This window comes from Colossoma macropomum, unplaced genomic scaffold (genome assembly GCF_904425465.1).
Source record: "Colossoma macropomum unplaced genomic scaffold, Colossoma_macropomum, whole genome shotgun sequence".
Lineage (NCBI taxonomy): Eukaryota > Metazoa > Chordata > Actinopteri > Characiformes > Serrasalmidae > Colossoma > Colossoma macropomum.
Genome location: NW_023494806.1, coordinates 8857950 through 8884828, shown reverse-complemented (window position 1 = coordinate 8884828; position 26879 = coordinate 8857950). Strand labels below are relative to the sequence as shown.

General features: G+C 37.9%; 2 protein-coding genes across 2 annotated transcripts; both read right to left on the bottom strand.

Moving 5' to 3' along the window:
• Positions 1-69: 69 nt before the first annotated feature.
• tctn2 (tectonic family member 2) lies at positions 70-14912 on the bottom strand. The gene is made up of 18 exons (XM_036599158.1): positions 14786-14912; positions 12350-12463; positions 11787-11860; positions 11310-11502; positions 10083-10183; positions 9468-9667; positions 9235-9355; positions 8241-8379; positions 8041-8121; positions 7780-7920; positions 7495-7569; positions 5946-6035; positions 5614-5731; positions 4732-4835; positions 4302-4449; positions 3536-3679; positions 1349-1437; positions 70-663 (listed from the first exon to the last, which is right to left on the bottom strand). The coding sequence occupies exons 1-18, from the start codon at positions 14880-14882 to the stop codon at positions 542-544; spliced, it is 2151 nt and encodes a 716-aa protein (XP_036455051.1). The 5' UTR covers positions 14883-14912; the 3' UTR covers positions 70-541.
• Positions 14913-19792: 4880 nt separating this feature from the next.
• LOC118827540 (C-C motif chemokine 20-like) lies at positions 19793-24128 on the bottom strand. The gene is made up of 4 exons (XM_036598937.1): positions 23973-24128; positions 21946-22069; positions 21427-21541; positions 19793-20769 (listed from the first exon to the last, which is right to left on the bottom strand). Exons 1-4 carry the CDS (start codon positions 24067-24069, stop codon positions 20731-20733), a joined length of 375 nt encoding a protein of 124 aa, XP_036454830.1. The 5' UTR covers positions 24070-24128; the 3' UTR covers positions 19793-20730.
• Positions 24129-26879: the final 2751 nt, after the last annotated feature.

Here is a 26879-nt window from a genome sequence, read left to right as displayed (position 1 = left end):
GAGCTGCCCAGTCTATGGTACATAGGATTTACAACTGGCACAAGCTTTAAACAGGATTTTAGGCATTAAGAAGGTTTTAAGAGTTTATTAACAAATAATTCAGTCAAAAAGAGAACAGAACACAACACAAACAATAAATAACATTATATACAAATATCTACTAGCTCTCAGTTTAAGAGAGCTAAAATCTTGTAGAAAAAAGTTCTCAAAATAACAAATCAAATACATTGATGAGGAAAAACTCCATTTCTCATAGTGTCTACAGCACGTCAGAGCAGTCCATCAACTCCAGCTGAAGCTGAAGGTATTGGTTTATAAAAGCAAGAGAAAGCAGCATAATAAAATACGTGTCTCTCTCTCTCTTTTACAGTCATTCATAAAGTCACACTCTGTAAACATTTACAGAGACAGTTACAGCATATTCTCATGGAAACTTTCTCTCTCTCTCTCTCTCTCTCTCACACACACACACACACACACACACACACACACACACACTAACACTCACACTCACACTCACACATACACACATATACAGCTGTCAGAGTGAAGTGTTACTCCACGCCTGTCTGATTTGTCTCCATGGTGTTCCTAACACAGACGCTGCGATGAAGAAGAAGACAAGGATCAGTCCTTTAGCCAGAGCCTGCGAGTACGGCTCACCTGCAGACACATACATTCACACATGACTAACCAGTCCACTTATTCATACAACCAGCCAACTAAACCCTCAAACACTAGGCTTATTACTGAGACATTAATGTTAAGGCGTATTGTCTAATAACTCCTACAAACTATTTGATAACTACTATGAAAAACAGCTTTCAGAGTGAGGAAATGAAATGTAGACCTATAGAACTTCAGAAACGAAGGGGTTAAGCAAGCCTAAACTTTAAACCAGTGTAATTTCATTAGGTTACATTAAATTTCAGTATTATTTTAATAAGAAAAGTAGGAAATATTGCATGATTTAACCATCTTTTTTTCCGCAGCAGAAAACACACTCCTTCACATTTTATTGCCCAATTACTGTTTATTCATAGAATTTAACATATTAGGAAAAATGCAGCATTAAATGTGGCCTCTGAAAAAGTTATAGGCATATTTTGTATTTTTTTAAAACATTTTTGTATTTTATTTTTTCCAACATGTTAATGCGTCAAATAAACAGACATGGCTAAAAATGCCATATTTAAGTTTGTTCCCTGTAAAGGATGTGTTAATTTATTTTTTACGTAGAAAATCAACATGTAATTTGATTAGGCATGTCCAGGTTTTTGCATATGATTTTATGTCTGATACCTTCTCTCTCTTCCGATGTAAAGATGTTAAAAGAATTAGGCCTCACCAGTATAGTAGGGTGTCAGAGGAAATGCCAGCTCGGGCCAACACACATCATTCCTCTCACAGTCAAACTCAGTGAAGTTAATGCGGAACCTGTGTGGAGAAACAGGAGAAGATTATTAAACTGTTTAAAACATGATTAACATTTTAAAAGATATGATTTACTGTTTTACCTCAACCTTAACCAACTGCCAAAGTGAGGAACTCTCACTCAAAATGGATGTTAATACCAGGTATGAACAGGGACTAAGATTTATTTACACTATCATTCAGCATGTCCACACCTACATGCAGCACACAGTGATAAGTGTAAGAGCTATCAGCAGCAATAAAAGCTGTGATAATGTGATGTGTGCAGCATTTAATGATAATGTGTACTTAACTGCACAATAGTCCCTGTAGATACATGTGTACAGATTACGTTGCCAAGAGCAGACTGAGCACAGGATCAATAATCATCTTTCAACCACAATACAAAAAGTAGCCGCTTCTTCTGCATGTCTACCCTGACCTACCCTGACACAGAGTTCCGGTCACCTCTAATCTAACACCCCTGCCTGTGATATTGAGATGCCTCAGATGAACTTGATGTAGCTGGATTAGGTGTGCAATTTTAGGTCTGGAATTAATCTCAGCTAAAGGATAAAATCTCAGGAGCAGGCATCAGCATCCCTACGACAACGAAATCTTTCACTTGTGCGCATAATAAAGGGCAACGCATCAGGCCAAATGCCTAGATTAAAATTGGTATAAATATCCAGACATTGTAATAAATGTTGGATCTTCCAAATAACACATTTAGTCAAGATTTTTCAGAAGTAAAGATGTTCTGTAAGGCACATAACTATTTTACTGTTTCAAAAGATAAGGGTTATCTCCATGCATTATCACGAAACATGTGCATTCTAATAAAGTGTGTGCTCTACACATGAGTCCTAGTCAGGGGTGCAAATTTGGTCTGACCGCATCAGACGGGCCAAAGCCCACATAAAGCAATTCAAACGTAAAACTAGGTGAAAACGTACACCTGCAGTTACCATGTTGTCATACTTTTTTATATATATAGAAAAAATTGAACAGGAACACTATCATATATACATACATATTCAGTATATCACTTTTTTGTCCTTTACAGTGACTGGTTTTTGTACCTGCTTGTCACTGAAATACACTGAAATAAACTATTTATCAGATCTGCATGCTATGATACGTATTAAAAATATTAAAAACTCAATATAATGATAATACAAATTAATGCAATAGGACAAATCAGCTGATGATTATATCGTTACAAAAAATGCATTACATACAACAGAATTCATTTCTGAATTCTGTTGCATGTAATGCACACAAAAACATCAAGTGCACATTCAACTTCAGTTGATTTACATCAGTAGCCTACCAGACTAGAACTGCTAGTTTTGCTCAGACTCTGCAGAGTAAACAGCCAAAAAATATAAAAACAGCAAACACCACGGCTACAGTTCTCAAACTTCTGGACCCGCAACCCTCCAAAAATGTAGTTTCTGGTTCGCGACCCTTGACTGCCCCAGAAAATGATATCACACGCCACCAAACACGTGTACTGCCTAAGACGAAACAAAACAACAACTACTTGTGTTTGGCTTTAACCCCTTAAAATCCCAGGCTTATTACATACTAAGGCTTACTAAACAGTAACTACAGGGACTTCAATGCAAACTAGTTGAACTATTCTGAGGTTATAAAAGTTAATTATAGTTAAATTGGGAATATTTTAAAAATGCGATAGCTCTTTCACAACGCCATTTTAAATGGTCTACACAAGATGACTGAAGGTAAAAATAGGCAGAAATGTGTTCTGATATGTGATAACTGAATGGTCTGCTTCAAGTGACAAACCTTTTCTGACAAACCACTGCTTCAAACTGTAGTGTAAAAAGACAGTAATCATGTAATGTTGATAGAAGTAAAAGCTATTGGAATTAGAAGCTGCTAGACTAACTGAGTGCTGCTGTTCACTGATAGAGGCTGCTTTCCTTACAGCTCAGTGTCACTCAATGCAATCTTCACGCAGCCTCTGTTTTAGCTTTGTGACAGTGCAACAACACTAGCGTGGGAGACTTTAAAAAGTCTCAGAAATATGTCATGTGCCAGCGGTCCTAGTGATAAACCACATGCACTGCAGGAGAGGCTGGTGTTTACAACTCACCTGGACTTTGGCGGTTGTGTACTGATGGGCGTATCAGTAAAGGTCACAGAAGAGGTCACAGGGAAAGACTGCGTCAGGTGTGGAGTCACACAGGGGTTGCCCTCAACCGCATCACACTCCAAACTCCATGTAGTTTCTCTAAAACTTTAAGCGTCAAAGAATAACAAAACTCAGCATTGGCTTAACCTCTAATACATGCATAATGTAGATATTATAAAAGTGTTTATAATAGGAGCTCTTTATTTTTCTAAAATTGTTCATGAATATCAAGTCAAATCAGAACTGATATTTCAAATTCATCTACAAACAACAATACCAAACCACGTATCTTCATTTTTGTCCATTTTCATTTTTCGACATCATTTCAACACATCAGCTGTCCTTAAAGTTGAGTGAACATTTCATGATAAATGGACCACTAGAAATGCTCAAAAATCACTTGGAATAAAACCTCTTTACATAAACTTACATTGAAAGGTAAGGGTGTTTGTGTTCTCCAGTAAAGTTCCTATTTTTGGAAATACTAGTTTTTCTTTAGACAGTGACGAAATATAATTGTGTGCCCAACAGACCAGAAGGAGAACTTAAAATATGCATCATCATCATAAAAACTGCCAACTAATCATTGATAAACTTTAATCAACAATTCTAAATTCATCTCCCTGAATAAAAGAGTGTCAGTTAAGTCATGTAAAAACACAGCTAATATTATCTTGTTTAAGAGAAGAAAAACTGGACTAAAATGTAGATGAAGTATTCACTCTACCTCAACTCTACTGCTTGGATCATCTTCTGTGCCACACCCCCCACTGTTCCCATGACCACGCTCCTGATGTGGATGTGCAGATGAGCTGGAACTCCAGAACAAACTCCACTGAAGCCCCCTGCTGGCTGACTGGAGTTCTGCACTACAGCTGCAAAGGAGAGAGGAGGGTTTTATCTGTTTCATACAGCCCAGTTCAAAGAAAAAAATACATTGCTGACAAATTCACATGTCATGCAAATTGTTTTAACTTCCTCAACAGTTTTAAACTTGAATTGTGTCAAGTACTTGAGGGTGTCTTCCAAGATTCAAAACTATTTGGAGCTTAAAATCACACCTTTAAAATAGCACCACAGAATTTAGGCCACTATGAATCCATAAAGAGCTCTGAATGGCTCTGCTATAGGATGGTAATTATGGACAGATTACTCACTGGTGATGCTGGTCCAGTTGGCCAGAGAGGAGAAATCAGGTTTTCCTGTCCTGGAGACCAGTGAAGCAGGTACCAGCCCAGCCAAAACATAGCGTACTGTTTCTCTGTAATAAAACAGGTAACAACAGACTAACTCTTAAAGCAAAGGCAACCAAAAGCTCTCAATCTCTTCTTTCTTTATTAACAAAAACAATAGTTTCAACAGTGTTGTCGCATTTATTTTGATATGTAAAGAACACAAACATTAGAATATTTAAATTTTCATAAACTACCATTTGAACAAGAAAACAACGCATAGGAACGGACTTCACATATCAGGTGCATAAACAAGTAAATCCCCATTGGTAATCTGAAATGAGTTCTGAATGTTTTCACACACTTGCCCAGAAACATCCAGCAATAAAGGCACACTGGAAAATGAATGGTGCTTTGAATTTACATGATTCAAATGTGTCAAACAGTTGCACATGAATAAAATGTGCTACATCAATGCAATAACTGTCAAAACAAAGTAAACTGAAAAGCAGTAGCTGAGGTGCTGTATTTCAGTTGCACATTTGAATAATGTAAATTCAAAGCACAGTGTTTTTCAGTGCAACGTTGTTCTTTGTTCTTTAATAGTTAAACATAGTAGCACAGAAAGAGCTCCAACGATACATGCTTAGCATCACTAAGTGACTGCGGACATGAATGTGTCACAGTAACTCTCAAAGAGGATCTGAATGTATCACTGATTATAGGTATGATAGAGTTAACCCACAGCATGTGCTTAATGGGCAATGGAATCGTGTTTACACCTAACCAAATACATGTCCACTGAGATGCATGCACACTTTTGTGTAAAATGCAATTTGAGGGCAGTATATAGCTAATAGTACTCACCTGAGCTGGCTGCATTGGGTGAGATTGAGCAGACTGACAGGCATCAGACACCCAGACGTTGAGTTCAGTCCATACAGAACTGGTCTCAGGTCAGCTGAGGAACACAAGCCATCTCCCACTGCACAGAAGATAAGAGGAGAATGTTTAGAGCTAAAACAAAGAGCTCCAGAGGCTATAGTAAACTGCTTCATCTATGTAACACAATGTCTTATGTCAGGTTCACTTTTTTGTTAAAGGAATGCACCAGCGCTTTCCAACCTCATCTCTGTCTACCAAATCTGCACTCTCTGTAGTCTATATGCAGTTCCCTGCGTCTATGTTTGCTATGTTACCTGCTGGCCAGAGGCTGACTGGAGCTCTCTCTATGGCTCCTGTAGGAGAGTCTGAAAATCCACCGATCACAGGCCTTCCCACCTGATAACCTGAGAAGAAAAATCAATAAAAGAGGATTTCACAAGGTCAATCATATTCATACTGGCTTCTGAAGTATGACCCCATGGTGCATGTGCCTTGAACGTCATTAAACGTATTTGTAATCAGAGACCAGATATTTTATTATGATTTGAATTAGATAATACTCTACCAAAGCTTGGAATCATTTGTCATGTCGATAATTTTTGTCATTTTTTTTAAATAGTAAGGAGTTGGTGTAGACTTATATGGTGTATATGGTGTAGACTTATTATAACTAAACACCTTAAGGTATTTTTAGGCATTTTATTCAATATTGCATGTATTTTCAGATCAACAAGACAAGATTTAAATGATTATCCATTTCCTGTAATTCTCAGCTTACAGTCATTTTTATAAGGCTTCTTTGAGATTTAATCACTACTTTTTAATTATGAGTCATTCTTGACATTAATTTTATAATAACTCACAACCCCGTCTTCAAAAAAGTTGGGACGGTGTGCCAAATGTAAATAAAAACAGAATGCAATGGTGTGCAAAGCATTTAAACCCTATATTTCATTGAAAATAGTTCAAAGACATATCAAATGTTGAAACTGAGAAATTGTATTATTTTTGAAAAATATATGCCCATTTTGTATTTGATGCTAGTAACACATTTAAAAAAAGTTGGGACAGGGGCAACAAAAGACTGGTAAAGTTGTGTAATGCTAAAATAAACACCTGGTGGCTAATTGGCAATAGGTCAGTAACATGATTGGGTATAAAAGGAGTATTCCAGATATAGTCTTTCAGAAGTAAAGATGAGGAGGGGTTCATCTCTGTGTGAAATAAAATAAATTTCTCAATGTAAAACAGGAAAGAACTTAGGGATTTCATTATCTACAGTGCTGTAATGCGCCAGGGGGTTCGACCCTTATGTTAGCAGTTGGGGGTGCTGTCTTTGATATGCTGTCTTTGTGTTATTTTCAATTAAATGTGCGGTTTACATGACTTACAAATCATCGCATTCTATTTTTATTTATATTTTGCACAGCATCCCAACTTTTTTGGAAACGGGGTTGTATTTCTTGATGTTCTACAGTTTTCTCAGTCATTTCAGTATAATCTACAGCTGTGTTCATCATTCACCTAAATACAGCTAAATTTTTGACAAGTTTTTGTACTATTCTTTTTCTACTATTTATTTGAAATATGTGAAGTTGCACAGGATTAGCATATTAGAATCATTTCATCCGTTTATCTGCAACAAAATTTGTTTGATTTTAATGAAAACACTAATTTCAAACTTTAGTGTAACAGTAGTGTAAATCAAATTTTAACGTAATTACAAAATATGTACTTATTACGTAATTACACAATTACCTATAAATAAGTACGCAATGTATACAAATGTATTGCTAAACAGTAATAATAACTAGACTTCAAAGGGTTGATATGACAGTGTATGATGTTGAGATGTAGTCAGACCTGGGTTGCCTGAGTTTGGCTGAGCTGTTACATTTCCATTCACAAACACTGCAGAATACCGACTGGTCAGAGACACTGAAAAAGAGAGGGTGAGAGAAAAGAGTGCAAATTATAAAGTGACACAGTGAGCGAGTTACGCAGAGAGAGAGAGAGAGAGAGAGAGAGAGAGAGAGAGAGTGAGTGAATGTAAGACAGAATGCAATAAACTAGCAAAACCTTTTAGAGCATTATGCTATTACGCCAGAGCAAAGTGACAAACTGAAGCTGTGCTAAGGTACAACTTACCTGCTGCATCGAGCGTGATGTTTCCAGTGCGTCGGATCACACTGATGGCAGTGAGGCCGTTCCCTTTCCAGTCCAGTGTGTAACTTAACGCAAGGACCACATTTACACACAGCTGTCTTTCAGCCACCAGCTCTGGGCCCGCTAAAACAACATAAACAGCACAAACAACACACAACAAACAGGAGAGTCAATACAGAGAACCACAGACATCACACAAAGAGGACATGATGAAGTGACGTGGGATATTTTTCAATCACTGACCAGAGTCAAGTTTAGCAGGACTGGACACAAATGAGCTGATGTCTGTGGTCACTTCATCCACAACATTGACTGTAACCACTCCTGGAATGCACACAAGAACTTCAGTGTCTGAATAACACAGCAGGAATTACAGGCAGGAAATGAAACTGTTCTGGCACATCATGTTTATATCACATACCGACAGCTTCAAGTAAACCCACCTCCCAGGCCATCTCTCACTGCCACCCTCAGATCCGCTGGAGCAGCAGGACAGGCCTGAAGAGTCCTCACACACACAGCCTCAAAGTCCTGCAGGAATGCTACTGGAGCGCTCTCTAAACACTGCCCCAGCAATGACACCTGAATAGAGATGTACACAGGAGTATGGCAAATATGGATTAGAAACAGCATAAAGAATGAAAATGAAAACAAAAAATGAACATTATCTTTCACAAAATGATTATTTCTTTACGTTCGTTTTTACAGAATAAGAGCTGAGAAATGACAAATTAAACATTCTTCATTTTGGTTCATTCTGAGTAGAAACAGCATTTTTCCATAAACAATTAAAACAAACACAACAAACAGTGTGTGTACATGAGGTTATTAAAGGAGTGGTCTGACAAAAAAACAACAATCTTCCATTTTTCCCAGATTCAGCTGATCAGCCAAGACATGTTTGGCGGTTCTAACTAACTGCATCCTGTCTCTGTCCACTGTGTTAAGATACATTTTTGTAGTACCCAGTAAATCATACTGTGTTTTAAACCACATCGACAAGTCTGTGTGACCTTAATAAAGACCTGGATGCCGTTTGAGCAGCTAAGAGAAGTTTTGGGGATGTATTTTATGGAAACGATTTGGGTGACTGCTAACTTCTAACGTTTGTTAGCAACATTAGCCTTGTAGCCCCACAGCTACACTAAAGACGCAATATTTGGGCACCAAACAAATCATGCATGAAGTGGAAAATTATGTAAATGTGATTTTTTGACAATCTATTCCTTTAAAACAAAAATAACACTAACCATCATATTACACCATAAGTGATTTTGTGATCTTGTCATTTTGTTCCAGTTACCTTAATGACAAATAGTTTGTGATATATGACACAGCAATAAGAGCTGATGGTAAGAGTATAAACATCATTCACTGTTGCTCATTTAACACTTTAATGCACTGCAATAAACACACAGTAGATTAGTGCAACACAACCTGTGGGATTGTAAAATACTGGTTGTCTGTAGTGAGAATTGGCTCCCCCTGGCGGTAGTATGTGGAAGGTACAGGAGGTGTCACCTGCTGAGCCAGGAAAGACGGAGCAGGTTTTGGAGTACTGGAGAAGAAAGAGAAACATTCAACACCATTTCAAAGTAACATTAAAAGAGCATTTAAAATCTGCTGAAAAATTACATGATACTGAAAGATATATTTTTTGATAAACCTACACGGTCTGGCCATCGTAGAAGAGCCCCAAAAAGGGGTTGTTTTCAGAAGGGGAGGTGACGCAGAGAAATGGGAACCAATCAGGAGCATTTTCAGCAGACTGGGTGGCACAGTCGTATTCTGCGGCAAGAGTAAAACTCCCCCCAAATGGACCAGGGAGACAGTGACCCGCAAAAAGCCACAGCAACTCAGGAGTACAGTCCTGTAGGAATTAGGCACCAAAACAGATAAGAAAAGGCAAAATGGAAATTCTGGATTTCAATGTTTAAGTTTTTTTCTACACACTCAGACAACTCAGGGATATATGCTCTGTGCACTAATTTTGAGTAGTTAATAAGAGGATTTCTTAAAATTTTCTTCATAGTTCACATACTGCTTCTTGTTGTGCTATGTAGTTTAAAGCCTTCATTTAAAGCTCTTCATCAGGCAGGCGAAAATGCAACAAATACTAAAGCAGGAAGGCTATTATTGATTAATGCACTACAATTATATAAATATTTTCAAGCTACTGCATGGATACCCAAAGTGGGTACACCCCCTATTGTACAGTATAAATGGGCTCATGAACACCAGATCACTGGAAATTGGTTTGGGACTTACTGTTATATGAAACATACCTGGTCACAGCAGCAACGTACGTCACACTCTCCTGGTGACAGATCACATGGGCAGCGTCCCAAAGGCTGGAACACTTGATTAGGAATGACCGTCTTATTCTCTACAAGAGCAAACAGAATCAGTCAACCACAGTGCACCTCACACTAACCAAAACCATTAAAAGAATAGTTTGGTGAAAAATCAAATGTACACAATTTTCTCTTACCCAAGATGTGATCAATCAGTCAAGCTATCAGGCTAATGTAGCTAACAAACACTGCAAGTCAACAGTCACCCCAAACATCTCACAAACCACATCCAGATCTTTATTAAAACTTGCTGATTACTGTGAACTTTAAAAAATTAACAAAACTTCACTGTGTAGCTGAATGATGGGGTCAGCTGTTCTACAACATCTGTTCAAAATGGATTCATGCTGTGTTCATCTATGTGGTTAAGTTTTGTTCATTTGCATAATTCACAGTAGGTCAAGTAGGTCATATTTAAACAGGCTTTCTGACTACGTTTTAGCTGTTAACTTGTTTTACTATTAATCGAGGTTTAGATTCTCAGGCTGTGATTAATGTTCATGCTCATGCACACGAAAGCCAATTGTGTGAAACATGAGGAATTGTTGTCAAAAAAGGAAAAAAATCATACTATCTAAATATGTAGGGAAATAAAGCATTTACAATAGTAATTAGGCAACACTGTCACCACTGCCACCAGGGTTAGACCTGGTCATGTGTAATTTATACTGTAATAGTATTAAAACCCCAAATGAGCATCCAATCATCAGCAATATACAAATCAGACCGATATGAATGTATATTATTTTGACAGCTTGTAGTAGTCATTGTTATCAGCTAGCAAGATGGGGAGTTCCATAAATCCTGCATAGGGACCCTAAAGGCTAGAGCCAGCCCTGACTGGAGCTAAAAAGCTAATATAATACAAGCAGATGCCACCAAAAACATTTTGAGTGACAGAGTTGAAATCACCTCTTTACTGGCCTCAAAGCCCCAACTAAAGAAGTAAACTTCAGACAGTAAACATGTCTTGGCTAATCACATAGTTTTGGGCAATGAGGACATTGTGTAAATTACATTTTTCGGTTTTGGTTTTCGGTTAAAGCTTTTTCACTGACATAGAGAGCACGGACTAGCTGCTGTTACTGAGATCAGAAACAACTGCTGGAACACACTGAAGGAAAAGGCAGGGGCTGAGTGGAGCCAGAGGGCACTGACCTGACACAGGGCCAGCAGGGGGCAGCTGAGCATAGATCTGAGCCTGAATGATGAGAGAGGCCAGAGGAACATTGCCCAGACATGCAGACACCCTCACAGTCTCTCTCACACACAGTGGCTGGGCACAGCACTCTGTCTCGTTCCCACATAGCTGCAGAGTCCGGTTCAGGCTTACATGCACCAGCAGGGCACTCTGAAATTCAAGCAAACATGCTGTTTACTGGAAAGCTGAGACAGGAATGCTTTTATGCACTATGATAATAAACATGAGCTATAGAGAATGAACAAGGTTTGTATTAACAGGTTGGTTTTGTATTACTGCATCAAACTTAATGATAAATCTCTGAGGGTGGAAAGACTGATGATGTCCAAGGAAGAAAACACTGAGCACTATTTTGGTGCACTAAGTGATAAATACAGTGAGGAAATCTTTAGAAACATACTCAGTGTAGATGTCGCAGATGAGGCCTTACATACCTTTCCTGTTAGCTCCTGTGACAGATTCCACTGAACCAGAGAGGACGGCATGCAGGAAGGAGGAGGGAGGCGCCCTATGGGACAAAGAAACCATACAAAAAACCTGTAACTTTGTGACCACTTGTTTTATTACATTTGGAGACACACATAGAAACCTTACACACAGTGGGGAAAAAACAGAGATGAAAAGAGAGGGAGTGTGTGACAGAAGGAAGAGAGAAAGAGGAAAGCATGGATTGAGAGAGATAAAGAAAGACAAAGAAGAGAAAGAGAGAGGAAGAGAAAAGGGAGGGACTATAGTGTGAGATGAAGAAAAAATTAGAAAAGGAGAGGCAGAGAGAAAGAGAAAAAAGAGAAAGTGGAAAAGAGAAAGAGAGAAAGTGAACAATGGAGAATACCAAAAAGAACTTCAGACCTCAACCAGCGATGATGAGGAGGGGTAAAAAAACGAAAGAAAAAACCCCCACGAATTCCAGTGTGGCAAAACCCAAACTTACCCTTGTTTATTACTGTCAGTGAGAATGTGGAAAGTGTGTGGGTGATACTGAATGTTCTGGTCATACCTGTTGTATTGGAGGGTGTGACACTGCTAATGGTCAGGGAGATGTCAGACACGTTTCCAACCAAAAAGGCAGATGCTCTTGGGCCAGACGTAACAAGGAATGAAGGCTGAAACACTGTAAAGTACCACAGACGTAATAGAAAATTTTTTAGTTGAGTTTGTTTTTCTTCTATTATTGTTCCTTTTCAGTTTCAGTGACAGCAATATTTAGCGTTGCTTTCTGGCAGTGTCTTGTTTCTTATTAGACATTTTTAACCTAAAGTATACTGTGTGGGGTAAAAAAACACATTAACACATTTCCAGTACTTTCCTTAGCTGAAGTCACAAACTACGTAACCTTATTTGCTCTTTTATGGGTCAAACAAACAAAGTGGTACATCAAAATGAATAGACAGCTGGTAATTACCACAATGAGTCATGTATGGTCATGTTCAGTACAGATGTAACAGCAACATTCAAATACAGCACGAAAGCACTTACCTAGCTCATGTTACTTACCCCATAAAATAAAACGACATCCTGGCCAAAAAATTAACCGAGATTTTGGGGTAAAAATCAGCTGTTTCTGATTTTGGCTGATTCTAGTCGTGCATCTCTACTTAAAAAGCTATTTTTTGATTGAGTTCATTTTCATAGAATAAGGGTTGAGCAAAAATAGAAACAGTATTTTTATTAATTTAATATTAAAATAAATATTATATGAATACCCTTGTTTTAAAAAAAAAACTGGACAAGCAGTTGTCTACAAACTTTAGGACATACTGGGTCAGTTTCCCGGACAGAGACGAAGCCTAGTCCCGGACCATACAGCATTCTAAATGGAGACCCTCCAATGAAAAGAAAAGTAGTCCAGGACTAGGCTTAACCCCTGTCTGGGAAACTGACTCATTGTGTATCTCACTAATCTTTGCTCTGTTAGATCCCAGGGCCTCTGTGTAGTCTTCCCTACTACTTATATGTACACCTACCTTTTATCTACACTCACTGTCCATTTTATCAGCTCCCCTTACCACATATGTGCACTTAGTAGTCCTAAGATTACAGACTTAACTCATCTGTTTCTCTGAATAATCTGTTTTCCCACCTTTACCCAGTTTATCAATGGTCAGTGTGACTGCAGTGCTGAGAATGATCCACCACCCAAATAATACCTGCTCTGTGGGGGCCCTGACCATTGAAGAACAGGGTAAAAAGTGGCTAACAAAGTATGCAGAGCAACAGATGGACTACAGTTGGCAATGTGCACCTGTATCATAAGTGGAGCTGATAAAATGGACAATGAGTGTAGAAACAAGGTAGGTGTACACACTTAAAAATGACTCTTAAATGGTTCTACAGTAAAGGGAATGGTTCTGTTTAGAACTATATAGAACTATTTCATGAAATGGTTCTTTGCATGGTAAAATGGTTCTCCAGACTAATGGAGAATGTGTTGTATATGGCTCTTTGTAGAACATTTTGAAAAGGGTTTTATATAGCACCAAAAAGGGTTCTGCTATTGTTACAAGCTTGACATCATAACAACAGAAGAACCCTTTCTGATGTTATTTAAAAACATATATATATACACACACACACACACACACACACACACACACACATATACATATATATATATATATATATATATATATATATATATATATATATATATATAACTATATACAACACATTCTCACCATGCAAAGCATTTAATCATGAAATGGTTCTATACAGAAACTCACGGTTCTAAACAGAACCATTCAATTTACTAAAGAACCATCTTTTTTAAGAGTGTACCTAATAAAGTGCTCAGTGAGTATATGCCCACTATAGAGGGCAGAGGACGGATGGTTGTTCTTTTCGATCTTGCATGCTCTTAGCGTTTCTTCTTCATGCTGTTGTCGCCTTTGGTTTAATTATTAGGGGGCTCAGATTTCAGTAAAGCTGACAACAATTGAACGTCATCTGAATAAAACTGTGAAGTGAACTGAATTGACATGAACAACTGAAATGTCTGATTCAAAAAATGCCAGTCTCGAGCAACTTCATCCAGAAAAACACACGGAAAATACAGCGCTGGATCCATTTAACTATGTAAAATACGTATTTTCTTTTTTTCTTTCTTTTTCTATGGCAAAAGAATCTGTTAACTAAGGTGAACTAGGCAACCTGACTAAAGTCTCCTTGCAACTTAATGCTGAAGTCAGTTTCACGTTCGCCAGCTTCTTGTTCGAATTTTCCCGTTCCACCTTAAATGGCGCAGCGGTTACCTTCAACGTACAATGTCACTGTTACCTGCTGCAACATTTAAGGTGGAACGGGAAAGTTCGAACAAGAAGCTGGCGAATATGGAGCTGACGTCTCCCTGGCAACGAGAGCGCGTTGTGCTAACCGCTACGCTCACTAACAGCACTTGCACAAACGAGCCTTCGCCCTGACCAAAAACAAGTCTTACCAACACTGCATACGGCTTCTTCTTTCAAAAGCAGCACGAAGACAAATAAAGTCTGGGATACAACATTCAAACAGGCCGGGGGTCGATTTGTTGACATTGTTGAGAATTGTGTGGTGTTTTTCTTCCGTTAAAACACTGGAAGCCGTGGGTGAAACCATTACTGTATTATCGCCAACTGGTGGCCTGGGGCTGTATTACACAAACTCGTTAAGTCTGAAATCTTATCTGCTGAGTTACAATGCCAGCTTCAGTTAGGACTGAAATTAGCACAGAAGCTGCTACAGAACACCAGTTCTTAAGTTCATCTTATGCTAACTCCAGAAAAGAAAACAGTATTACAGAAACAACATGGCAAAATTTCCTAAATACTGTCCTAACTTTAAGACAACCCCAAAGGTGTGTTAACGTCTGTTTTAACCGACTGTTTCCATCGTTTTGTGCAGGGACAAGCAGCATAGTTCACTATAACTAGCGTAATGACATTACATTTATGAAAACGGTGCTTTTACTTAAGTGGGTTTATTTTTCTACCAGCGTTTTAAAAGCCCCAGACACTGCAGACACTCCAGTCCCCTCCTATTACCTTTGTGTGTTAATGTTGATGAAAACTCATCAGATAAAATATTACAGTGTGGTGGTGAATAACGAGGCAACATGGCTGAACATGTGTCTGCTTATTGGGAGGAATAAGGTTAGCACAGTCGGCTAAAGCATTTGGGAAACTGAAACTGAAACTGGAGACGCTCTGATAAACAGCACCGAGCGCTGTCAGAACATCCTTGACTTCTTGACTTAGTTTTCTTTGATCTTTTTTTTTTTTTACCTTAGAAACAACAGTAAACTTTAGCTCTTTGGCTGACTAATAATTGACATAATTTTGATTACGTGTTGATCTTTCAGCTATGCATGTATGGTAGGTTGCAAGGTAACAGACATGACAGTTGATTGTCGACTTCGATCCAGGTTAAGATTTCCTGAATGGAGGTGAGATGAGATGCTGTGAGATAAGATAGGATTCCGTGAAAATTCTTATCTGGACCTGTCAAATCTTTTACAAGTGTCTGTAAGACGGTCCACGGTCCCCATCACCACCACTGTGAACAATTCTGACTCGGCAAGTTTCTCCAGTACGGAACATTTCACATCAAAATACTTTGAATGGCTTTGTTTACATGTGAACCATTAAATTTTGTAGATTTTTTTTTTAATTGGTGGAGTTCCCATTTCAATTAACTGAAATTATGAGAAGCTGGTGGAATTTCTCCTTAGCTTCACAGGCTGCCCTGTGATCCCAGACATCAGAAGTGTTTAAGGCCTCTGAAAGCTCCCTCATACAAATTTACTACAGAAAATTGTTAGATAAATAATACACCTGATGTCTGACACAGTGTTTTATGATAGTTATGTGATAAAGTTTTGGCTTAAAATGTATTTTTATCCATTTATTTCAATCCGTTCATGACAGAGTGGTGCATGCGGGGCATTCTGAGGCAAAATAGTCACCAAAGAAAACTTATTATATTACACATAAAAACTCAGAAGGCACATGTGGGTTCACAGAAGTTGACGTACCTCCACCCAAGGTACAACAAAGCACAACCTTTTTTTTTCATATCTTTGATATGTCAGTTTTATGAAATTGTTGGCTGTATAAAAATATTTTACTGCGAAAACAGTATTTGGATGATATTTTGAAAATTTTGGATTTTACAAAAGGAACAGCATCTGCTTTTTCACATGTTTCTCTGAGAATAATGTTCAGAAACTCACCAGATTTGGATATCCACAGGAAATATGAAAGTCACCAATATATCTGACAATTTAAAAAATATAAGCCCTTAAATATACATTTAATATATGTGGAAAGTGAATAGACTTACTTGTACCGCTAATACTTATAATAATTCCATGTATATGCCTGTAATTTAAAAAAAAATAAGGACAACAATAACCATATAATGTAATTATGAAGTACTACAAACTGTTATCTTCTCATGAAAATACAATGTTTGACTATTCAGTTAACCTTCTGATATCACTAGCCCCTAACAGACATCCAATGCCACCAGCACTGAACAGTGAAAAATACAAAGGGCCCTACTGGGGTACATACATTGAGAGAAGGACACAAAACATCCAAAAAACTACATACATTTAATTTTAAGATTTTGTTTCCTTGGAGATACATTGCAGATCTACGTAAATATTAGCAACAGATAGATCTGTTTTGACAGATATTTGTAGTATTTTAGTAAAAGTACTAAAAGATTAATTATGACTTTATAGTCCTATTATCATATTTATAACAAGACTCTTGCTTCATTAACCCATCTTAGGTGAAAATACTCCACTGTAACTCTTGGTAAACCAATCTTTTAACTGAATGTCATTAATTAGTATCACTGTTGTCTATTAAAATTATCATAAGCACAAAACACTGAAGGCAAACAATTTCCATTAGGTAGAACCAAGTGGCTCTGAAATAACTATAATTTTGCAAACAAGCAAAGTTTCGGTTTAAGATTTATTGGCAACTTAGTTACAAGTTTAAGTTTAATAAAAACTTGCCTTAAACTCAGGTTCACAAATGTGTCCTCCTTTACTAAATTGCATCTGTAGGTTTCTGTTCATAAACATAAACTAGCAAAAACAAATTTACCATAAAATGAAATAGTGTTTATATAAATTCAGAAAAAAGACTCATGGCAGTCACAACTGCACATGTGTACATATTTCTATATTGTGGTCTATGATGGTTAGGTCCATCATTTAAGTTTTAAAATGTAAAAATTTTACGCTGCTGCACTGACGTTGAACCATATGCTTGCACCGGGTTGGTATGTCCAACAGGTCAAAAGAAGCTCAAAACAAAATGCGTGCTGTTTCCTGATTGGTGTGCTTTCTTTGCGCTTCTTTTGTTTTGACATTATGTTTTTATACACACATAAGCCAAAAGGAATGACAGATTTCACATAATGTAGTGGAGTAAAAAGCAAAATATTTGACTTTGAAATGTGGTGAGGTGAAAGTTAAAAGTCGCCCAAAATGGAAATACTTAAGTAAAGTACAGATACAAAAAAAAACTACTTAAGTACAGTAACGAATTACATTTACTTAGTTACTGTCCACCACTGTGTGTCATATGTAACAGGCTCCATCATTCCTTCTGTCAACCTCCAGTCCTTCCCCACAGAACTCCAAAGCACTGGCTTTTGGTTACAGTGATGGCTGTGGCACCAAATAACAGTTTGATACATGGGTTTCAGTGCATGCTGTCTAAATACATCCTCTGTGGGGTGAAGATGAGAGGCAGGCATGTCAGAGGTGGAAGCATCAAGAGTGATAGACATTTTGCCTTGCTTGTTTTTCTTTTGTCCATACAGCATCAGAATGTATAGTCTGGCCACAGGCAATAAATGAACCTCCAGGTTTCCACTCAAACCAAAGTGACTTAAGCCAGTCAGCTCTCCCAAGTGCCTCTCAAGTGTTGTGACAGAAGTTGCTTTTTTGTGACAAGCAAAAAAATTGCTTGTTGTGTCTCATCCTATCAGTGCATGGCATGCAGGAAGACACTGGCAGAACGCTTTTCCCAGGTGTTTGTAGACTGTACTGACTGGCACTATCTTCTCCTTGCCAGCATGGCCTTTGTGCACGAAGACCAAAGTGGAGTCAAACGTGCTGCGACTTGCTTGTTATCACACCTGATGAATATTCTCGCATGTGTCTTGGAAAGGTGGATGGCGTGTATCACTACTTTTATGTCAGTCTCCTCATTATCGCGGCTTAAATCAGGTAGGTTCACCACTTTGTCTTTTGAAATACTTTTAGTCTCTTCGACTTTTTCAAAACCTCCAGCCCAGACAGTTGTCTGGTCTTCATTGATCTACGTGGTCCTGAGATTGTGTTGTAATGGCAAACAAATGCAGAAAGCATAGCTTTGTTACTGCCACTTGTCAGAAATGTCCTGTGGTTTGGGACTTCTGTACTTCCTGACGTTATATATGTTGGTCCATCCCCGATTGCTTCACACCTTTGTCTCTCATGTTGCTTAATGGAGTTTGGATGATCATGATAACCAGAGTAACACAATTGACTTTCTCTACGCCAGATAGCAAGGAAAGGATTTTTTTCATAACTCGGTTGTGGTTTGTTCTGCCTCAGGTGGAGGTATCACAAAATCTAAGGCCTTTTGGGGGATTTTTTTTCTCTACTAACTGGGTCACACTTTATTTGGATGGTCCCCTACAGATGATCTACAGATACTTAAATCATTAAAAACCTTTCTGGTAATGCTCAGTTGAATATCAACAACATTAGGGGTAGGGTTAAGCTTAGGAGTAGGTGTGGGTTTTGCTTTGAGGTTAGGGTTAGGTTTAGGGTTGGGGATCGATTTAATAGAATCTTTCACACTCAACTTAAAGTTCAGTTGCATTTAATAGATTTTTAGTTATATGTTACTTAAAGATATACTGAGCATCTACAAGCCATCTACAGTGGATCATCCAAGTAAAGTGTCACCCCTAACTGTACAGAAATCAGAGTCTGTAAGTTTCTCTGTAATTAACTACTTCACATCAAATCACTCTGATAGAGCGTGTTTACAGCTCAAGGACTGAATTATTCAGAAACTTGGTGGAATTATCCTTTCATGCTTCTAAAACTGACATTATAGAAAGAAATGGTTACAAAGACTTTGTTTCATGCAGGGCATTGTTAAAAAAGTACACAAAGACAACACTTTTTTGCCAGTGTTTTACTATTCTGTCTATATTATAAAACTCAAAAGACATGCAGGGGATCACTAATAAAAAGTGTACATTTGCATTGTAGACATGCTTCCTATTAAAACCATTGCAAAGAAATCAGAGTTGAAGTTCCTCTGCAATGCACCATTTCATGTCAAACCACTCTAAATTGCTTTGTTTACATCTCAATTAAAAGGTGGGAAAAATCTCCTTTAAATATTTCTTCTGTGTAAAGCGACAGAATGACGCAGACGCTCGTGGGTAAAAAGTGAATGAGAGGCTTTACTAGTGCAAACAGAATCCACAATCATAGTCAGGTCACAGGCAATGGTCAAATCCAGAATAGGCAATATACACAAAAACACAAACATAACCAGGTGAACAGTCCAAAAGGGATAAGGCAAAAGGCAGGTCAAAAACAAGGCAAAACAGGTCAGAACAGGAATACACAATCAGGAATACACAATCAATCAGGAATACACAATCAGGAATACACAATCAATCAGGAATATACAATCAATCAGGAATACACAATCAAGAATACATGGCTCTGTAGAAAGAAGCAATACCTTGCAATGAATGTATCTACAAGCCCGGGCTTTAAATTAAACTAATCAGAGAAGACCAGGTGTTACAGATCAGTACTCTGGGGAACTGGAGCGCTGGATCTCCCAGGGGATTCATTCACGTGATCTCCCAGGGGATTCTGGGAGATTGAGTCCAAAAAGAGTTCAGAGCCAAAGGGAGTCGTGACATTCTGAGGAAAAAACACATTTATATAGCTATATAGTTACTACTGTATATCGTTATTACCATAAATATTTTTGTTTAGTAATTTGTATTATTATAAATTACATTACACCATAACAGACAGTATCTAAACATGTTTATTATTATCAAAGAGAACAGAGCAGAGACTTGCACCTTGCTTAAACTTCAATCATTTATTAATTCACCTACAAGTAACAGAACAATAATGATGACAATTCTTTGGAATTTCTTAGAAAACAGATAATGGAATATGAAAGTAGTTAAAAAAGCTTATTTGTACTACAGAAACATAAAGTGAAACATTGCAATGCAGAGCAGAAACATTTTTTTTTCAGGTACGTCATTAAAGAAAAGACAACATTGATAATTTAGCTGTTTAACTGCCATGATCACTTTAACCTCCAGCTTTGTTCACCACTGTGCGTTCTTTCAAGCAGATGTGGGTTTCATGGCTTGACAGCGCTTCCCCTGCAACACAGAGAAACAGAAGAGGATCAGCACACTGACTGACGCGTGGGGTCAGTGGTTTTCAGTGGTGAAAAGTTATGGCCTGTGGTCTGCAGTTTACAATTTAAGCATACAATGGTTTCTATGTGAATGAAGTTAAGTCAGATTGAAACCAATATAAATGTAAACAATGTGGAGGTTAATCTGGTAGAAAAATAAACCAAGACGCAGTTCAGATAAAACAAAACTGGATAATGGATAATGTCTTTCATGGGCTGAGTTTCTCCTCTACTGATTCATACTCAAGCAGTATGTGCGAATGTTTTGCTTTACACCAATTTATGTATTTATTATTAAAAACAAATAGCTCTAGTACATAGAACTCAAATGAAAAAATAAAAGAAAGGAAAACAAATGAACACAGAATAGACTTTTTTTTAAAGAAATTCTCCAGCATTTTTCAACCTAAACTCTAAGCATCTGTTCATTGGTTTTCCTAATAAGCATTTGCCCATTGCCTTCCATGATAAGCATCTGTCCTTTGACTTCCATCATGAATTACTAGGTTTTCTATCACAGAGAAATTGTCGTGTCTGGTAATCAGCCACGTGCTACAGATGCAACATTGACCTATTCATTTAACTATGACATAGGCTTGAAATTGAGCACATTATGTACCTTGAACCCATTCTTTTGGCATTTCTTCAGTTCTTTGTCCAGCCAGTTCATCCGTTCTTTGACCCACGGGGCATCAGGGGGAGCGCACAGAACCTTGTTCTTCTTGGTTTGGAATCTAAAAGGTAAAGACAGTCACCCATTACTGCCACTGCTAGAACTGGAAAGAAAGTAATACATTCAGATCTAAGATGTTCTTCATCAGGCACAAAACAACTAGCTTTAACGGTACATCAAAACAGGTTCTAAACACTTTTCTGTATCACTTTTTAAACGTGTTAGTGTTTAGTTATTGGACCAAAACATTACAGAAACTGTGAAGAGGACAATTAATCAAGTGGAGTTGAGGATGTAAATGGTAGTGTTTAGATTATATATGGGTTATGTGTTCCATGGCTTTACAGTGTTCACTTTGTTGCATTTCCCATCTGTGGGGCATGTTGTCACTAAACTTAGCCTGTTATCCCATAGATTAAACTGTTTAATGAACATAGAAACTTGTATTCTGCTCGAGATACACACAAGACAGCGTCGATGGAGCATCCTTGCTCTTTGAGTTGCTTGTGGTAGCCGACAAGAACTTGATGTGGAATAGAAAGATCGTTGACTGACAAACAGCATTCCACTGCCTGATCTCCCAAGGGCACTGAGACAGAGAGAGAGAGAGAGGGGGGGGGGCAGGGAGTGAGAAAGCGAGAGAGAAAGAGAGAGAGGGGTGAAAGACAAACAGGGAGAAATAAAAGACAGTGAAAAAGGAGGAGATAAACAAAAAAGGAGTGAGAAGAGACAGACAAACAGACGGTGAGATTGATAGGAGCAAGAGAAAGAGTGAAAGTTGGGAAAAGATAAAGATAGAGAGAGAGCAATAAAATAGAGAGACAGAAAAGAGAGAGGAAAGAGTAAGACATAAAGTGAGAAATAAAAGAGAGACAAAGAAAGAGAAAATATAATATAGAGAGAAGCAAGGAAGAAAGAAAGAAAGACAAAGAAAGTGAATGAAAGAAAGCAAGAAAGAAATGAGAGAGAATGAGAATGGAAGAAGACAGAAAGGGAAAGAGAGAGAAAGAGAAATAGAACATATAGACAGAAAAGAGAGAGAGAGCAAGAGAGAGAAAAACATAGCTATAGGAATCAGCTTTATCTGTGTGTACTGGTTAGTAATCTAAAGGAGGAAAATTGCTAGGACTTGTGATTCTTGGAAAGCAATTTTAATTCTTTTTAAAGGAAAGCCATTTAAACATATTAAAATAATGTTATTAAATATAAACCAGTATATGTCATAAAATGACTTAACTGTTATTATTCTGTATTTATCTTATTACTAATTACAGTTCCTACTTGTTACATGGTTCTCAAAATTACATCTGTTATAATATCAATATTATGTTTGTATTATAACATCTATATGTTGTTATATGCAACTATGTGCCATCTCTGAAGGAGAGATATTATATTGTTATTATATTGTTACAATACAGACGTGGCAGCATTCAAATGCAGCGCGAGAGCACTTACCTAGCTCATGTTATTTACCCCATAAAATAAAACAACAGCCAAAAAATGTATTAGCCATCTGCGTTTTTGCAGCTGATCTCTACTTAAAAAGTTATTTTTTAATTTAGTTCATTTTCATGGAATAAGGGTTAAGCAAACATTTTTCATTTTGGTTCATTCAGAATAGAAATATTGTTTTTTTCATAAACAATTAGGATGAAATTGATATTAAGTAATATGAATAATAATATGAATATGATATGAATACCTTTGATTTCAAAAGAAACATCGAATGAGCAGTTGTCTGCAAACGTTAGGACATACTGGGTCAGTTTCTGTGACAGAGATGAAGCCTAGTCTCGGACCATACAGCACTCTAAACAGAGATCCTCCAATGAAAAGAAAATGTAGTCCAGGACTAGGTTTAATCTGTGTCTGGGAAACCTGCTCTGTGGTGGTCCTATTGGGGTCCTGCCCATTGAAAAACAGTGTAAAAGGAAGCTAGCAAAGTATGCAGAGGAACAGATGGACTACAGTCTGTAATTGCAGAACTAAAAGGGCTCCTATATGGTAAGTGGGGTAAGATACAAGGTGGGTGTAAAGTGCTCAGTTAGTGTATGTCCAATATAGAGGGCATGGATGGTTCCTCTTTTTGATCTTGGAACCTCTTACTGTTTCTTTTTCGTGCTCTTTTTTCTGTCACTGTTGCCCTCGGTTTAATCATTAGGGGGCTAATCTCGGATTTCCTTAAAGCTGAATTAAACTGAACGTTATCTGAACAAAACTGAAGTGAACTGAACTGACATGTACAAGTGACAAACGACTGACCAAGGTCAAAAATATCACAAGCAATCAATGTAACTATGTAAAATTATTCAACATCTTATTCTGTTTAAAAATAATCTGTTAACTAAGGTGAACTAGGCAACCTGACTAAAGTCTCCTGAAGTTGACATCATGTACGCCAGTTGGAAGGGAATGCATTTCCTGTTCCACCTCAAATGGTGCAACAGTTACATTATGGCACCTTTGCCCAAATCAAAAGCATATCTTACCGTCACTGTATGCGGCCTCTTCTTTAAAAAGCAACAAAAAGACAAATAAAGTCTGGGACAGAATATTAAAACAGACAGGTGGTCGTTTTGTTGACATTGTTAAGATTTGCGTGGCGTTTTTTCTTCTGTGGAAACACTGGAAGCTGTGGGTGAAACCATTACTGCATTATCGCCAACTGGTGGCCTGGATCAAGGGATAGCCTGTGAAGCTCAAGAGGAATTCTCCCACCTTCTCAGAATTTCTGCTTATTTAAATCGTTCACATGTAAACCAAGCCATTCAGAGTAGTTTGATATGCCTGCTGAAAAAAAATCTATAGAAACCTATAAGTGTTTCTGTTGGTTCCTGTTGGTTTTGTAATGTGTTTTGGCCAGTGGCGGTTCTAGACCATTTGAACTGGGGGGGCCAGGCTGGGACCAGTGGCTATGTTAGAGGGGCCAATTACTTTTCACCTTATTGTGCAATGCAGGCATTAAGATGCAAAAGTCAGTGTTTGATACCATTCAACATTTTATTTATGCAGTTTTCAGTTACATTTTCATTGTGTTCTGTAAGCTTTTGGGAGGACTAAATGTCTGCATGCAAAGCTGTACGCTGAGTCAGTTTTTTTGAATATTCAAGTCAGGGGTGGATATTGTACTAGGCTGCCTTGAAACTCCTCCTCCCTCAAATTTCTCTGTGTCTCACACTCAGCCTTACTTCCAGAATGTCTATCTGTCTCTACCCGCTACTTTGTCCTCATTGATCACCAGTTTCTCCAATTGACCATTCTTACTGCTCAGCCTGTGTGGTGGCTCTTCCCCACCTGAAAGATCTGTTTCTGTCTGACTTCCTGCATGATTGTCTGTTTTCTGGAAGAAGCGCAAATAGCACTTTTCCTTTTCATTTTGGAAATAACTATGGAGCACAAAACAAATGTCATGCCACCACTAGGATGGGATTTCTGCGTTAGCTAGCTAACATTATACATGTGCGTAGATATATAACGTACTTTGGAATGCAATACGTTCTCAATAACTCTAGCCTACATGACTGTTATTACTATACAACTAATGTAGCACACTTAGACAGACAGCTTTGACAAAACATTTTACTCACCTCTCTTTTTTGCTTCTCTCTTTAGTGCTTTCTGCCCATAGATATACTTACCTATGTGCCACATTGTCTATTGTTCTCTGTCTGAGGCGATATGTCTTGCGGATCTGCCATGTTGGAGCGGTCAAGATCCGCCTGTGAACAAATTCACTTGTTTAAACGAGGGGCGTTGGGGAGTTCGTAGGGTTATAATTTTGTATTGATTTCTCCCATAAAGAAATATTCAGTCTTCTGGCACATTAGCACCAGATTGTTATTAGTATAAGAAACGTCTAAAACGACAGAAAACTGTTTTTACTTAGAATAAAGAACCAGACAGACTCGGAGGAAACTGTCTGTTTTGTTGAAGGAGAATCGCAGGCAGGATCATCTACACGGCTATTGGTGGTTACATTTCCGTGCCATTCAAAGAGAGCATGTAGTTTCACAGGAGACAATGAGAACGATAATCAAAATGATCGATCTCGAAGGAGTGAGTGGAACTCCGTACGCGCTCAGCATCTTTGTCGTCGCCAGTACAGCAACTGAGACCCCAATGCGTTATTGCAGCCCTCCTACAATTAGCCCACTTTATCCTCGAAATACAGCAAGTTTATTCATGTAATTTTACGACTTTATTGTCAAAATATTACAACTTTATTCTTGATATATTCTTTAAAAATGCTTTTTTCTCAAATTTATGACTTTATTCTCAAAGTCTATTATTTTTTTTATTTTTAACAGTAGCCCTAAAATGCTGTCGTACAGAGAAAATGTGGGGGATCACTGGTTGTTTTAGATAGCTAATAAAGTTAGAACTGTGGCGATGGCCACGAGGCACACTGCCAACCAGGAGCTGGCATAGCATGAAGAGGCTCATGGGAGGCATGCGGCCTACTTAAAAAAGGCACTATTCATGTTCATTTAATCATTTAAACCCTATATTTCATTGAAAATAGTACAAAGACAACAAATCAAATGTTGAAACTGAGAGATTTTATTGTTTTTTTGAAAAATATATGCCTGTTTTGAATTTGATGCCAACACCACGTTCCAAAAAAGTTGGGACGGGAGCAACAAAAGGCTGGTAAAGTTGTGTAATGCAGAAAAAAAAACACCTGGTGGTTAATTGGCAACAGGTCAGTAACATGATTGGGTATAAAAAGAGCATCCCAGAGAGGCTGAGTCTTTCAGAAGTAAAGATGGGGAGGGTTCACCACTCTGTGAAAGACTGCATGATCAAATAGTGCAACAATTCAAAAATAACATTTCTCTACATAAAATAGCAAATAACTTTTGCGTTTCATCATCTATAGTACATAATATCATTAAAAGATTCAGAGAATCTGGAGAAATCTCTGTATGCAAGGGACAAGGTCAAAAACCAGTATTGGCTGGCCATGATTTTTAGGCCCTCAGGTGGCACTGCATTAAAAACAGACATGATTCTGTAGTGGAAATCACTGCATGGGCTCAGAAACACTTTTGAAAAACACTGTCTGTGAACACAGTTCATCGCTGCATCCACAAATGCGAGTTAAAAATCTAAAACGCAAAGAAGAAATCATATATAAACAGGATCCAGGAATGCTGCCACCTTCTCTGGGCTCGAGCTCATTTAAAATGGACTGAGGTGAAGTGGAAAAGTGTCCTGTGGTCCAAGAAATCAAAATTTTAAATTCTTTTTGGAAGTCATGGACACTGTGTCCTCCGGGGTAAAGACCACTCAGCTTGTAATCAGTGCACAGTTCAAAAGCCAGTTTTCATGATGGTATAGGGGTGCTTTAGTGTGCATGGCATGGGTGACGTGTGGGCACCATTAATGCCGAACGA

Excerpts from the sequence above, each read along its gene's own strand:
- tctn2 (XM_036599158.1), bottom strand. The coding sequence starts at position 14,882 with ATGTCAACAAATCGACCCCCGGCCTGTTTGAATGTTGTATCCCAGACT. Across the intron at positions 9,356-9,467 it reads TTCTACGATGGCCAGACCGT|TACTCCAAAACCTGCTCCGT; the intron begins GTAGGTTTATCA and ends TTTCTTCTCCAG. Across the intron at positions 664-1,348 it reads TCTGACACCCTACTATACTG|GTGAGCCGTACTCGCAGGCT; the intron begins GTGAGGCCTAAT and ends ATGTGTCTGCAG.
- LOC118827540 (XM_036598937.1), bottom strand. The coding sequence starts at position 24,069 with ATGTCAACAAAACGACCACCTGTCTGTTTTAATATTCTGTCCCAGACT. Across the intron at positions 21,542-21,945 it reads TGCTCCATCGACGCTGTCTT|ATTCCAAACCAAGAAGAACA; the intron begins GTGTGTATCTCG and ends TTTACCTTTTAG. Across the intron at positions 20,770-21,426 it reads GCCAAAAGAATGGGTTCAAG|GGGAAGCGCTGTCAAGCCAT; the intron begins GTACATAATGTG and ends TCTGTGTTGCAG.